Source organism: Salvelinus alpinus, chromosome 17 (genome assembly GCF_045679555.1).
Source record: "Salvelinus alpinus chromosome 17, SLU_Salpinus.1, whole genome shotgun sequence".
NCBI lineage: Eukaryota > Metazoa > Chordata > Actinopteri > Salmoniformes > Salmonidae > Salvelinus > Salvelinus alpinus.
In genome coordinates this window covers 32,126,608-32,142,116 of record NC_092102.1, presented here as the reverse complement: position 1 = coordinate 32,142,116, position 15,509 = coordinate 32,126,608, and the positions used below count along the sequence as shown (strand labels likewise).

The 15,509-nt window shown below is 42.2% G+C and overlaps 1 protein-coding gene across 2 annotated transcripts in view; it reads left to right on the top strand.

The window, feature by feature from the left end:
- Nucleotides 1-14,859: 14,859 nt before the first annotated feature.
- LOC139542780 (opioid growth factor receptor-like protein 1) overlaps nucleotides 14,860-15,509 on the top strand; it is a 49,072-nt gene continuing 48,422 nt past the window's right edge. Inside the window, exon 1 of one of the 2 annotated variants that reach the window (XM_071348607.1) lies at nucleotides 14,860-15,296. In XM_071348607.1, coding sequence (XP_071204708.1) covers nucleotides 15,195-15,296 — 102 coding nt within the window. In that variant the 5' untranslated portion in view covers nucleotides 14,860-15,194. Of the gene's footprint in view, nucleotides 15,302-15,509 lie in introns of both variants that reach the window. The other variant, XM_071348606.1, reaches the window with a different exon arrangement.

The following is a 15,509-nucleotide window of genomic DNA, read 5'->3' as shown; positions in this document are numbered from 1 at the left end:
ATGAGTAATGTAAGATATGTAAACATTATTAAAGTGGCATTATTTAAAGTGGTATTGTTAAAGTGACTAGTGATCCATTTATTAGTGGCCAGTGATTGGGTGTCAATGTAGGCAGCAGCCTCTTTGAGTTAGTGATTGCTGTTTAGCAGTCTGATGGCATTGACATAGAAACAGTTTTTCAGTCTCTCGGTCCCAGCTTTGATGCACCTGTACTGACCTCACCTTCTGGATGGTAGCGATGTGAACAGGCAGTGGCTAGGGTGGTTGTTGTCCTTTTGATCATTTTGGCCTTCCTGTGACATCGGGTGCTGTAGGTGTCATGGAGGGCAGGTAGTTTGCGTTGTGCAGACCGCACCACCCCCTGGAGAGCCTTGCGGTTGCCGTACCAGGCTGTGATACAGCCCGACAGGATGCTCTCAATTGTGCATCTTTGAATTTTTTATTTCACCTTTATTTAACCAGGTAGGCCAGTTGAGAACAAGTTCTCATTTACAACTGCGACCTGGCCAAGATAAAGAAAAGCAGTGCGACACAAACAACAACACAGAGTTACACATGGAATAAACAAGCGTACAGTCAATAACACAATAGAAAAAAAGAACGTCTAAATACAGTGTGTTCAAATGGCATGAAGAGGTAAGGCAATAAATAGGCCATAGTAGCGAAGTTATTACAATTTAGCAAATTTAGCAAATTAACACTGGAGTGATAGATGAGCAGATGGTGATGTGCAAGTAGAAATACTGGTGTGCAAAATAGGAGAAAAGTAAATAGAAACAATATGGGGATGAGATAGGTAGATTGGATGGGCTATTTACAGATGGGCTATGCACAGCTGCAGAGATCGGTTAGCTGCTCAGATAACTGATGTTTAAAGTTAGTGAGGGAAATATAAGTCTCCAGCTTCAGCAATTTTTGCAATTCGTTCCAGTCATTGGCAAAGGAGGTGTTGGCTTTGGGGATGACCAGTTGGCTTTGGGGATGACCAGTGAGATATACCTGCTGGAACACGTGCTACGGGTGGGAGTTGTTATCGTGACCAGTGAGCTGAGATAAGGCAGAGCTTTACCTAGCATGGACTTATAGATGACCTGGAGCCAGTGGGTCTGGTGACAAATATGTAGCGAGTTCCAGCCGACTAGAGCATACAGGTCGCAGTGGTGGGTGGTATAAGGGGCTTTGGTGACAAAACGGATGGAACTGTGTTAGACTGCATCCAGTTTGCTGAGTAGAGTATTGGAAGCTATTTTGTAAATGACATCGCCGAAGTTGAGGATTTACGAGGGTATGTTTGGCGGCGTGAGTGAAGGAGGCTTTGTTGCGAAATAGGAAGCCGATTCTAGATTTGATTTTGGATTGGAGATGTTTAATATGAGTCTGGAAGGAGAGTTTACAGTCTAGCCAGACACCTAGGTGTTTGTAGTTGTCCACATATTCTAAGTCAGAACTGTCCAGAGTAGTGATGCTAGCCGGGCGGGCGGGTGCGGGCAGCGAATGGTTGAAAAGCATGCATTTGGTTTTACTAGCGTTTTTAAGAGCAATTAGAGGCCACGGAAGGAGTGTTGTATGGCATTGAAGCTCGTTTGGATGTTAGTTAACACAGTGTACAAAGAAGAGCCAGATGTATACAGAATGGTGTCGTGGTGCGACATCGTTGATATGTACAGAGAAAAGAGTCGACCCGAGAATTGAACCCTGTGGTACCCCCATAGAGACTGCCAGAGGTCTGGACAACAGGCCCTCCGATTTGACCCACTGATCTCTGTCTGAGAAGTAGTTGGTGAACCAGGCGAGGCAGTCATTTGAGAAACCAAGGCTGTTGAGTCTACCAATAAGAATACGGTAATTGACAGAGTCGAAAGCCTTGGCCAGGTCGATGAAGACGGCTGCACAGTACTGTCTTTTATCGATGGCGGTTATGATATCGTTTAGTACCTTGAGCATGGCTGAGGTGCACCAGTGACCAGCTCGAAAACCGGATTGCACAGCGGAGAAGGTACGGTGGGATTTTAAAAGGTTTGTCTGTAAAAGTTTGTCAGGGTTTTGAGTGACAAGCCAAATTTCTTCAGCCTCCTAAGGTTGAAGAGGCATTGTTGCGCCTTCTTCACCACACTGTCTGTGTGGCTGAACCATTTCAGTTTGTCTGTGATGTGTACGCTGAGGACCTTAAAACTTTCTACCTTCTCCACTGCTGTCCCTTCAATGTGGATAGGGGGGTGCTCCCTCTGCTGTTTCCTGAAGTCCACGATCATCTCCTTGTTTTGTTGATGTTGAGTGAGAGAGTGTGGTGTCAGGAAAACAACCTGAGTGCCCTCACCTCCTCCCTGTAGGCTGTCTCGTCGTTGTTGGTAATCAAGCCCACTACTGTTGTGTCGCAAAATTGCCGATTGAGTTGGAGGCGTGCATGGCCACGCAGTCGTGGGTGAACAGGGAGTACAGGAGCATGCCACATTGTGGGGCCCCCAGTGTTGAGGGTCAGCGAAGTGGATATGTTGTTTCCTACCTTCACCACCTGGGGGAGGCTCGTCAAAGTCCAGGACCCAATTGCACAGGGCGAGGTTGAGACCCAGGGCCTCCAGCTTGATGATGACCTTGGAGGGTACTATGGTGTTAAATGCTGAGCTGTGTTTAGTTTGTCTGGAAGCGTGACGTCGGTGTCCGTGACGTGGCTGGTTTTCCTTTTGTAGTCCGTGATTGTCTGTAGACCCTGCCACATACATCTCGTCTGAGCCGTTGAATTGCAACTCCACTTTGTCCCTGTACCGGCATTTCACTTGTTTGATTGCCTTGCGGAGGGAATAACTACACTGTTTATATTCAGCCATATTCCCAAACCTCTTTCCATGGTTAAATGCGATGGTTCGCTCTTTCAGTTTTGCGCGAATGCCGCCATCCATCCATCCACGGTTTATGGTTAGGGTAGGTTTTAATAGTCACAGTGGGTACAACATCTCTAATGCACTTCCTTATAAACTCACTCACCGAGTCAGCATATAGACCGATGATGTTCTCTGAGGCTGACCGGAACATATCCCAGTCCGTGTGATCAAAACAATCTTGAAGCGTTGATTCCGAATGGTCAGACCAGCGTTGAATGGTTCTAGTCACTGGTACATCCTGTTTGAGTTTCTGCCCATAAGACGGTAGGAGCAAGATGGCGTATTGGTCGGATTTGCCGAAGGGAAGACGGGGGAGGGCTTTGTACGCATCGCGGAAGTTAGAGTAGCAGTGATCGAGTGTGTTACCCCCGCGAGTACTGTAATCAATATGCTGATAGAATTTAGGTATCCTTGTTCTTAAATTTGCTTTGTTAAAATCCCCAGCTACAATAAATGCAGCCTCAGGATATATTGTTTCCAGTTTACATAGAGTGAAGTTCCTTGAGGGCCGTTTTGGTGTCTGCTTGAGGGGGAATGTACACAGCTGTGATGATAACTGACGAGAATTCTCTTGGGAAGTAATATGGCATTTGATTGTAAGGAATTCTAGGTCGGGTGAGCAGAAGGACTTGAGTTCCTGTATATGATTACACCATGAGTCGTTAATCATGAAGCATACACCCCTGCCCTTCCTCTTCCCAGAGAGGTGCTTATCTCTGTCGGTGCGATGCATGGAGAAGCCCGGTGACTGAACTGATTCCGACAACATATCCCGAGAGAGCCATGTTTCCGTGAAACAGAGGATGTTACAATCTCTGTCTCTCTGGAAGGCCACCCTTGCTCGAATTTCGTCTACCTTATTGTCAAGAGACTGGACATTGGCGAATAGTATACTCTGGAGCGGTGGGCGATGTGCACGTCTTCGGAGCCTGACCTGGAGGCCGCTCTGTCTGCCCCTCTGCGGTGCCGTTGTTTTGGGTCGGCTTCTGGGATTAGATCCATTGTCCTGGGTGGTGGTCCAAACAGAGGATCCTCTTCGGGAAAGTCGTATTCCTGGTCGTAATGTTGGTAAGTTGACGTCTCTCTTATATCCAATACTTCTTCCCGGCTGTCTAAACTAGTCTAAACCAAATACAGTGGTGATAAACTCCTAAAAGAATACATTTCATAACCCCATTTTGTCATTTGTAACGCCTATACCCTAGCCTGGCTGATGCGCGACCCACGTGACTACATGGAGATCATGGACGTAGAGAGGCTGGTGTTAGCAAAACTACCTATTCATCTAGTCTTCAACTCCCATCCCTTGTAGATATAGAGGCTTTGGTGAGAAAACAGGTGGCTTTTCCGCTTGCACTGCTTTGATTGCCTTGCTTTGTGAAGCGTGAGAGACTGACACTCTGATAATGTAGGCCCATTATTCCAAGTGATGAGCGGCGCCACTGGCACAGATGACTCTTTATGAGGCACACTTTGTAGCCTACCTGGTGGATCGATGTGATGCCCGCATCTATAGACTATGGGTCAGCTGTGATCAGGGTAAGAAAACAGTACGTTGGTTATTGAAGTAGGAGAACCAGCTTTTAAGGTTTATTAGCAACATTGTGTGTTTTCTCCTTGCTTTCTATAGCTTTGCTATATAGTGTACTAATAACCAAATATTGACTATTCAGTTAAGTCAGCAGTCACCAGGGAAGCAGAATTAATATCCCTGTGCCATTTTTATATATTTTATAGCCATGTGATCCCTTCCCAACCACACGCTCAGCTCAATAAGAGACAAATTAAAACACACTGTGTTTGTTCCCAGAAAAAATGTTCAAGAAGGCAGATGCTCTATCATTTCGTTACATGCAACATGCTGGGTCTTTTAGTGCAGTCATTACAGAACCTACAGCGTTTATGTGCCAATAGGTTTAATTTCATGAGATGAATATGCAATAGGCTTATTTCATTAAATGGGTACACATGTTATTTAGCCTAAAGATAAGCAGGTTGAACTTTGTGTGTTCAGTTGGATAATGAACTTGTTTGGCTCAAGCCCAGAAGAAATGGCAGTTTAGAGACTATCAAAGAGCTATGCCAAGCCTATCTGAGGCCATTTCCATTCTACACCATCACCCCTGAAATCCCTACCAAAGCCACACAATCAATCCCAGTATCAAACTGCATCAGTGACTCCTCTCTTCTCCGACAGTGAATTTGGTAAACATTCTTATGCATAGCCTAATGGCTGTGGTGTATGGGAGTTACATACTGATGGGATGTCCCTGCAATACATTTTGATACATAATGGCTACTGTACCAAAATCTTATTAATTCATATTTGAAATGAGCTATACTCATTATTATAAACGGGGTGGTTCGAGCCCTAAATGCTGATTGGCTGAAAGCCGTGGGTGGTATATGAGACCGTATACCACGGGTATGACAAGACATTTATTTTTACTGTTCTAATTACGTTTGTAACCAGTTTATAATAGCAATAAGGCGCCTCTGGGGTTTGTGGTATATGGCCAATATACCATGGCTAAGGGCTGTATCCAGGCACTCTGCGTTGCGTCGTGGTTTAGAACGACGTGCTATTGTGCTATTGGCCATATACCACATCCCCTCGGGCCTTATTGCTTAATTAATCTTATGTGTGTGCATGTGTGTGTGTGCTGGGTGAATGTGCAAACCTACAGGTGATAGTGATTACCATAGTAACTCAGACCAGCACCACAGGCTTGGACCTTCACCAAGGTTGAATCTGACAAATTAAGTGCAATGATCCTGTCCTTCATTTATCAACACCACAATGATGTCATCCATCCCACTGAACAACAGAGCTACTTGAGATGTACCCAAATTCTCCCCCTCTGCAAAGTACTACATATTTTGATAGGAAAAGGGAGCTAAGGGAAAGTGAAAGTTAAAACATGGTCAACAGCAGCATCAGACTATTGCAGCTGGATTATTTGTTCTATATTGTGTTGCTAGTCTCTCTGGTCCCAGCAGCATCCTCCTCTCAGAACTCTGTGTTAAGTGGCTAATACAGCTCATTGAAGTCCTGGTTGTTTCATCCTTCCACCCAGTCCGCACTTTACCCCCTCTGTTGAATCTCTTTTACACCAGACATCTGGAACCTAGAATCCCAGCGTTGATGAATGCATAGAGAACATGTCAACCTTTTTCAATGTTTTATTTTCCCACACATCAGGCAGCGAAAAGAAGGCTGTGAACCTGGAAAGATCCTTGTATACCCAGCAAAGCTGATCCATCATCAATTCCTGGAGAGAAATGTAAATGTGGCACAGCGGCGGAGAGCATAGAAAATTAATCACCTTAGAATAAGTAAAATGTTAGGAAATAAATAAACGTCTAAGGTGAGAGAGAGAGGAGTAGAGAGAGAGGTGCCATGTAGGGAGATGAGGGGAACAGAGAGAAACGGGGGCACCACAGGAATAAGAGAGGTGTTTGAATAAAATAAATAATGTAAGGAGACAAGCCCAAAGGAGAGAGAGAGGGATCAGACAAGAGGATCTACCTACCGACACCCAGACAGATGAAAATGGCAAAAGGGAGACTGTGAGAGCTTGTAAACCAAGCTCCTTTAGCAGATGTCTCCCTTGACTCATAAATGCTACATTGTGATGATGGAGAGAGTGATCAGCATTCCATATGGCTTGCACACACATGTCACCTAAGCAGATGGGGTGTTGTTGGAGAGGGGGTGGGGCAGAGGACAAGTGTCCCCCTTCGAATGTCTTGAGAGGCGCGAGGGTGAGTTAGAACGTGCTGCCATAAATCTCTATGCACTAGGATCCTTCTGGTTGGCGCAGAGAGGCCATGTCGCTACAGGAGACCAGGAGACGATGAGGAAGACTGGAGAGTTAGTGGGGCCCTCAAGTGTCTCCCTGGTACTGATGATAAGTGGAGAGATACACAGAGAAGGAGGTTCCCTGTGACAACAGCGCCCTCTAGAGGCGTAAACCAACCATCACCAGGGTACTTTGCCTATAAAGATAACTTCCCTCATCATGAGAGAGAGCAAGACAGAATGGCAGATGAGGTGAGGACAGCGTTAGAACGGAGATTGATACCCTGTTAATATGGTCTGCTTCAATCTCAAACTTAATCCCCACTTTTTTTTCTCTGTTTACAATAAGGTGGCTACATTTTAAAGTAATTGCTGTCATCAGATTTTGTTGCTTGCTTCTTCCAGTTGCTAACAAACTCAGTGGCCTTGTAGTAAGAGTGTCTTCCTTGAAATTGGAAGGTTGGGAGTTCAATCCCTGGCTTAGTCCATAGACTGTAAAAAATGGTCTTTGCTAATTATCCTTTTTCAAAACTGGGATTCATTCTTTGGAAGAGCAGAGTTAAAAGCACTGAGAGTTGAGTTTGCCTTTCAGCAGAGTGCGTTTTTATGGGAAGGTTAGACACTTCTCCTGAGTCCTAAAACACTTGCACTAAGATCTTGAAAGAAACAGAAAATAATGAAGTGTCACGTAAACGGGTGACAGAGGCATGCCAATTGCACTTCATTCAGGCACACTGCACAGTCTGGCTTGGCTATGTCTGTCAAAGTTTAGATAAAACCTTTTGAAAGAATGTAGGAATAGTAACCTTAATTACTCTCCATGTCCCTGTGTTAACTAGTCTCTAATGGAACTCAGGCAAAGCCTCTTAGAAATTATCCAGAGATTGTTGTACTGGGATAATTTCAATAAGAGTAAGAGTGTGTGTGCGTGCGTGCGTGCGTGCATACAGTGCATGTTGTTAGGTTAAAGCTTTACTCTAAAATGGATTAAATACTTTTTTCCCCCTCATCAATCTAGACACAATACCCCATAATGACAAAGCAAAAACTGATTTAGATTATTATTATTTTTGCTAATTTATTAAAAATAAAAAACATAAATTTTACATAAGTATTCAGATCTTTACTCAGTACTTTCTTGAAGCACCTTTGGCAGCGATTACAGCCTTGAGTCTTCTTGGGTATGACGCTACAAGCTTGGCCACCTGTATTTGGGGTTTCTGTAGTTTCTCCCACTCTTCTCTGCAGATTCTCTCAAGCTCTGTCAGGTTGGATGGGGAGCATTGCTGCACAGCTATTTTCAGGTCTCTCCAGAGATGTTCGATCGGGTTCATGTCCGGGCTCTTGCTGGGCCATTTAAGGACATTCAGAGATTTGTCCCAAAGCAACTCCTGCATTGTCTTAGCTGTGTGCTTAGGGTTGTTGTCCAGTCTGAGGTCCTGAGCACTCTGGAGCAGGTTTTCATCAAGGATCTCCCTGTACTTTGCTTTGTTAATTTTTAAACATCCCCACAGCATAATGCTGCCACCACCATGCTTCACCGTAGGGATGGTGCCAGGTTTCCTCCAGATGTGACGCTTGGCATTGAGGCCAAAGAGTTCAATATTGGTTTCATCAGACCAGAGAATCTTGTTTCTCATGGTCTGAGAGTCTTTAGGTGCCTTTTGGAAAACATAAAGTGGGCTGTCATGTGCCTTTTACTGAGGAGTGGCTTCCATCTGGCCACTATACCATAAAAGCCTAATTGGTGGAGTGCTGGAGAGATGGTTGTCCTTCTGGAAGGTTTTCCCATCTACACAGAGGAACTCTAGAGCTCTGTTAGAGTGACCATTGGGTTCTTGGTTATCTCCTTGACCAAGGCCCTTCTCCCAAATTGTTCAGTGCGGCCAGCTCTAGGACGAGTCCTGGTGGTTCCAATCTTCTTCCATTTAAGAATGATGGAGGCCACTGTGTTCTTGGGGACCTTCAATGCTGCAGAATTTTTTTGGTACCCTTCCCCAGATCTGCGCCTTGACACAATCCTGTCTCAGAGCTCTACAGACAATTCCTTTGACCTCATGGCTTGGTTTTTGCTCTGACATGCACTGTCAACTATTGACAGGTTTGTGCCTTTCCAAATTATGTCCAATCAATTGAATTTACCACAGGTGGACTCCAATCAAGTTGTAGAAACATCTCAAGGATGATCAATGGAATCAGGATGCGCCTGAGCTCAATTTCGAGTCTCATAGCAAAGGGTCTGAATACTTATGTAAATAAGGTATTTCTGTTTTGTATTTTTAAGAAATTAGCAAAAAATTCTCAAAACCTTTTTTCGCTTTGTCATTATGGGGTATTGTGTGTAAATTGATGAGGAAAATGTTTTATTTAATCCATTTTAGAATAAGGCTGTAATGTAACAAAATGTAGAAACGGGGTCTAAATACTTTGTGAATGCACTGTATGTGTCTGTGTATGAGAGAAAGAGAGAGAGAGTGTGTGTTTTCTGTCATCTATGAGCCGATCACAGGTGTCCCAGGTTCCCAGAACCCCAGACCATGGCCTGGCCTGAGTCAGGTTGGCTTGGATTGTCTTCTCCTTTCATCTCCATAATGAATGTACAGACTCAAATCATTGGCCACTTTAATATATGGATCACTAGTCACTTTAAATATTGCCACTTTCATAATGTTTACATATCTTACATTACTCATCTCATATGTATATACTGTATCTTGCCTATGCCGCTCGGTCATCACTCATCCATATATTTACATGTACATGTTCTTATTCCATCCCTTTAGATTTGTGTGTATTAGGTAGTTGTTGTGAAATTGTTAGATTACTTGTTAGATATTACTGCACTGTCAGAACTAGAAGCACAAGCATTTCGTTACACATGTTCAGCAGATGTTAATGTGAGTGTATGTGACCAATAAAATTTGATTTGATATTTTAAAACCTGACATTTCTCATTGATGTCAGCCCTTTCCTGCAGTCAAATGACCAAATCACCCTCTAGTGGTATGGGTGGAATGTTATTAATATTTTTCATAATTTCATAATTAATTCAACAACAAAAAATTAACAGCTCAAATCCAGTGTTTCTATGTCAAACGGTTGTGTTATATTTCAGTCTTCGGCAAGACATTGGCACATCAGTTCTGACAGGTACAGTAGTGCTAAACTTAGTTTTTAGGACTTTAGAGGCCCCAAGGATTTTAGAGGCCCCAAACAGAGGCCAGTCGGAGCCTCCTGGAACCTAGTTCACACTGCAGGCCTTAACCTTTTTTCTCCACTTCCTGTCTGAATGACGTGCCCAAAGTAAACTGCCTATAGCTCAGGCCCTGAAGCCAGGATATGCATATAATTGGTACCATTGGAAAGAAAACACTCTGAAGTTTGTAGAAATGTTAAAATAATGTAGGAGAATATAACACAATAGATATGGTTGGAGATAATCCAAAGAAAAACCAACCATACTTTTTCTTTTTGAGAGACCATCCTCTTAGAAATACAAGAGAAAGGTCATATTGAAAATTAGCTCCTTGGATGCAATTCATATGGCTTCCACAGGGTGTCAGCAGTCTGTTCCAAGTTTCAGGCTTGTAACTTCAAAAACGAATAAGAAATATCAGTTTTAGCGGAAGGACACAGTTTTGGAAATTCGTGTTTGCGCGAATTACGCACCTGCTAAAATCGGTTTCCTATTGAACATACTTCTTTCAGAAATAAATATTATAGTTTGATTACATTTTAGGGTATCTGAGGAGTAAATAGAAACATATTTTGACTTGTTGAAACAAAGTTTAGGGGTAGATTTTTGGATTCCTTTCTTTGCAAGTTGAGCTAGTGGATTACTCAAATCGATTGCGCCAACTAAACAGACTTTTTGGGATATAAAGAAGGATTTTATCTAACAAAACGACACTACATGTTATAGCTGGGACCCTTTGGATGACAAATCAGAGGAAGATTTTCAAAAAGTAAGTGAATATTTAATCGTTATATGTGAATGTACGAAACCTGGAAAAATATTGGAAAAATATTTTGATGTTGGGCGCCGTCCTCAAACAACCACATGACATGTTTTCGCTGTAATAGCTACTGTATATTGGACAGTGCAGTTAGATTAACAAGAATTCAGCCTATATAAGACACTTATATGTACACATGTTTAAAATCCATAATTTGTATGATTATTTATTTATTTATTTGAATTGCGTGCCCTCCAGTTTCACCAGAAGTTGAAGTTGAAGATCCTTAAGTGGTTTTTAATGCTCAAATCAGTTTTGTTTTTCAAATCCGTTTTGGGATACTGACTGTCCAAGTTACAAGTGACCAAATTGGATTTTGTGTATTCGGACAACAGTCATTTGCTGACATGGCTACTCTTGTTGTCATAATAATGACGGTTGTGTGCGCAGTGGTGTAGGGTGATTGGTGGTGGTGGTGCTCTTGCTTCCTATCACTCAGAAGTTACGTAGCAAGCTAAATCCCTGCCATGGACATTTCCCAATTGCTTTGAATGTTAAAAATTCTAGAGTAAGAACACTTTTAAAGCCTCAAAGGATGATCCAACTTTCAAAAACAGTCATTTTTGGCTAGCCACAGCAGTCATCTAGGTAGCTGTTTAGCTTTCTAGCACATTCACTAATTTGTTTGTAAACAATTAACATGCTAGTTAGCTACCAGATGTTTTTGTCAAACTGTCAACAGAATAGCCAGCAAGCAACAAGATATTCCAAATAACAGTCTAAAAACCACTTGAGAGCAAATAAATCAGATTTGTATGGGCAGGAATCAGATTTGTATCTGAAATGTGGCTTGAAATATCTGATTCATGTGCTTTTTGGCAGTTCAGACTGCAGGAAAAATAACAGATTTGAATCGAATATGCAAAATAAAATGGATTTGAGTCACTTAAACCTGGCTTAAGGGCCAGTGTGTTTCTACTAAACTAACATATGTTTTGAGAAGGTCATACCATTGATCTTTTAGCGATTTGATTTAGAATTTTAGAATCCTTGTAGGTATAAACAATATACATATATTTGATTAAACAAATATCGGATTTGTGAGAGTCATCATTCCATAGATGGGTCATATTAGTGTGAAGCATTTTTGTGAGAAGAACAATTTTCGGGATGTCTACTGGTCTGACAAACACTGCTGTAGCTCAGCCACCTTCCACCGCCGATGTGGAAGGCCAACATTGGCTTTGTATTGAGATGCAGCCCATGCAAAAAAGAAAAGGACACCCCTTCAAATTAGGCAATTGCCTCTTCTGCCTAATGGTAAGTCTGCCAGTGCCCTCAACACACTCCCCTGCTGCCCCTGATCTCTGTTACAGCCCTCAGCTACATTTGTGGAGCCAGTAGTTTGATGACATATGCGTGTAACCAGAAATAATCAACTTAAATTCTGAAGAAAACTTCATAAACCCATTTCCTTTTTAAAACCATTTACATAACAATTTTTTTCTGTTGACCAGGCCAACCCTGTGACATCTTCCGCTTGACACAAACCAGTCAACTAACTGACTACTATCAATGTGTTTTTTCTATTGAAACTCTCTGTAACTCCAGTGTTTAGCTCAAGCAACTAAATGGTGGAGACATACAGTACACTGTATGTTTGTAACTAAATCATTCCTGAATCCATCCAATATGACCCAGCTATAGCAGCATCTGTGAATTTAACTCCAAATGCTGGATGCTGGCACAGCCCTGGAGTTGCCACAGTAACTGGGACCAAAAATAGAAACCCAAACCAGCGGCCATTACACACAGAATACCCACTTGATAGCACAGGATACTATTTATATCCTCTAATGGTGTGGTACCACGTGAGAAAGGCAGACACGTTCCTCGGCTAGCTTACAATTACTGCCAAAAAGATGAGCAGAACACAGTCTTTGTAAATCCAATTAAATGTTCACATTAATGTCACCTCTTTGAGCAATCGATCCTTGTGTTTGGAAGAGCACATCCTAGAATGTCAAGGCTAGATCCCAATTTAACTAGCATACTAAACATGGACAAACTTTAACTCAGGACAGTGATAACATTCATCTTCTGTTGTGGGAAGGAGATATGTCAGAAGTGTGTGTGTACGTAGAGTACCGGTCACAAGTTTGGACACACCTACTCATTCAAGGGTTTTTCTTTATTTTTAAGACATCAAAACTATGAAATAACACACATGGAATCATGTAATAACCAAAAACGTAGCCACCCTTTGCCTTTGACAGCTTGGCACAGTCTTTGCATTTTCTCAACTAGCTTCACCTGGAATGCTTTTCCAACAGCCTTGAAGGATTTCCCACATATACTGAGCACTTGTTGGCAGCTTTTCCTTCACTCTGCAGTCCAACTCATCCCAAACCATCTCAATTTGGTTGAAGTCGGGTGATTGTGGAGGCGAGGTTATCTGATGCAGCACTCAATCACTCTCCTTCTTGGTCAAATAGCCCTTACACAGTCTGGAGGTGTGTTGGTCATTGTCCTGTTGGAAACAAATGATAGTCCCACTAAGCGCAAACTAGATGGGATGGCGTATCGCTGCAGAATGCTGTGGTAACCATACTGGTTAAGTGTGCCTTGAATTCTAAATAAATCAGACAGTGTCACCAGCAAAGCACCATCACAACTCCTCCTCCATGCTTCACAGTGGGAACCACACATGCGGAGATCATCCTTTCACCTACTCTTCGTCTCACAAAGACACGGCGGTTGGAACCAAAAATCTCAAATTTGGACTCATCAAACCAAAGGACAGATTTCCACCATTCTAATGTCCTTTGCTCGTGTTTCTTGGCCTAAGCAAGTCTCTTCTTATTATTGGTGTCCTTTAGTAGCGGTTTCTTTGCAGCAATTCGACCATGAAGGCCTGATTCACGCAGTCTCCTCTGAAGTGATGACGTTGAGATGTGTTTGTTACTTGAACTCTGTGAACCATTTATTTAGGCTGCAATTTCTGAGGCTGGTAACTAATGAATGTATCCTCTGCAGCAGAGGTAACTCTGGGTCTTCCTTTCCTGTGGCGGTCCTCATGAGAGCCAGTTTCATCATAGTGCTTGGTGTTTTTTGCGACTGCACTGGAAGAAACTTTCAAAGTTCTTAACATTTTCCGGATTGACTGACCGTCATGTCTTAAAGTAAAGATGGACTGTCGTTTCTCTTTGCTTATTTGAGCTGTTCTTGTCATAATATGGACTTGGTCTTTTACCAAATAGGGCTATCTTCTGTATACCACCCCTACCTTGTCACAACACAACTGATTGGCTCAAACGTATTAAGAAGGAAAGAAATTCCACAAATTAACTTTTAACAAGGCACACCTGTTAATTGAAATGCATTCCAGGTGAGTACCTCATGAAGTTGGTTGAGAGAATGCCAAGAGTGTGCAAAGCTGTCATCAAGGCAAAGGTTGGATACTTTGAACAATCTCAAATATAAAATATATTTTGATTTGTTTAACACTTTGGTTACTATATGATTCCATTTGTGTTATTTCATAGTTTTGATGTCTTCACTATCATTCTACAATGTAGAAAATAGTGAAATAAAGAAAAACCCTGGAATTAGTAGGGGTGTGTCCAAACTTTTGACTGGTACTGAATGTGTGCATTCTTGACTGCAGACGTGTGTTTTGAGGATGATATATACAGTAAGACAGGAATTATTGTCTCACCACAGACAATTAAAATTAAATATTTTCTTAATTTTTATTATTTAAGAATTATCATTATTGTTCGGGATACAATAAAAACAAATTAACCTAGGCCTACAGATATCAGGACAGTCTGAAAATAACTTTTCAAATAGCATTTTGATTAATGAGAAAGCATAAGCCTATCCTAACTCAGTACAATATAATATCACTGAGACTGATATGCCACACGCCATTAGTGGTGATGAGGATGGTGGTGTTGATGATGACTTTGACATTTCTCAGAAAGCCCAGCAAGGCTACTCAAATATACACGATATAGCCCCAGTAAAAAAGTTATTCTGTCCTCAAAAAAACGCATTATTCTCAACAGCTGCTCAGCCTGTAGACGTGCATTGGCCGTGTTCGAGAGCATCAAATCCATTACGCAAAGCACATAAAAGGCTTCATAATTCATAAAGGTCATGTTAACTGACTGCTATTATCTCATAAACCTGTGTTAACCTCAGACTTTATTTTTTTTATTCCAAAACCTTATTCTTTCCCCATTCATTTTCCGATAGGAATGGATGAACGAAACAAGAGAACTCATTTCCGGTTTGGGAATACAAATTGGCGAGCTCTTTGTCGAACAAGCCCACAGGCACAAGCTGCACGGGCCATTTCATCTGGTGGTCACATTAGCGAAACACGGCGATGGATTTGCATGACCGGGAGGATGGATGGTTGGTCGCCGTAAATAGTCGCGCTAGAAGCTCAACTCGTGTCTAATTGTCGTATCTAAACAGATTTCGCTTTTCGTCTTTCTCAAGCCCACATTGTTTTTTCAATGATGGAGGACGACGATTTAGTGTGCGAGTATGATTCAACCTGGGACACAGAGAGTGATGATGGAGACGACCCAGGAGAGAACCAAATGCGTCTTTCAAACCAGGACAGAACTAAATCGTATTGGAAATCAGGTTTAGTACGTTGCATTTCAATTTTTTTTCTTAACCTTGTGTAACTAGTTAACGTCAATTATAAAAATGTGTGCGTTAACAAGGGAAACGAGTTTGCAAAATCTAGCAATAGGCCGTTAACATTAGCTAAATTGACAGTATGTTAAATTAGCTAATGGAAGCTCAATATTGGCAACTAAAGGAGCCTAACGTTACTCCTCAGTCCAAGGACCT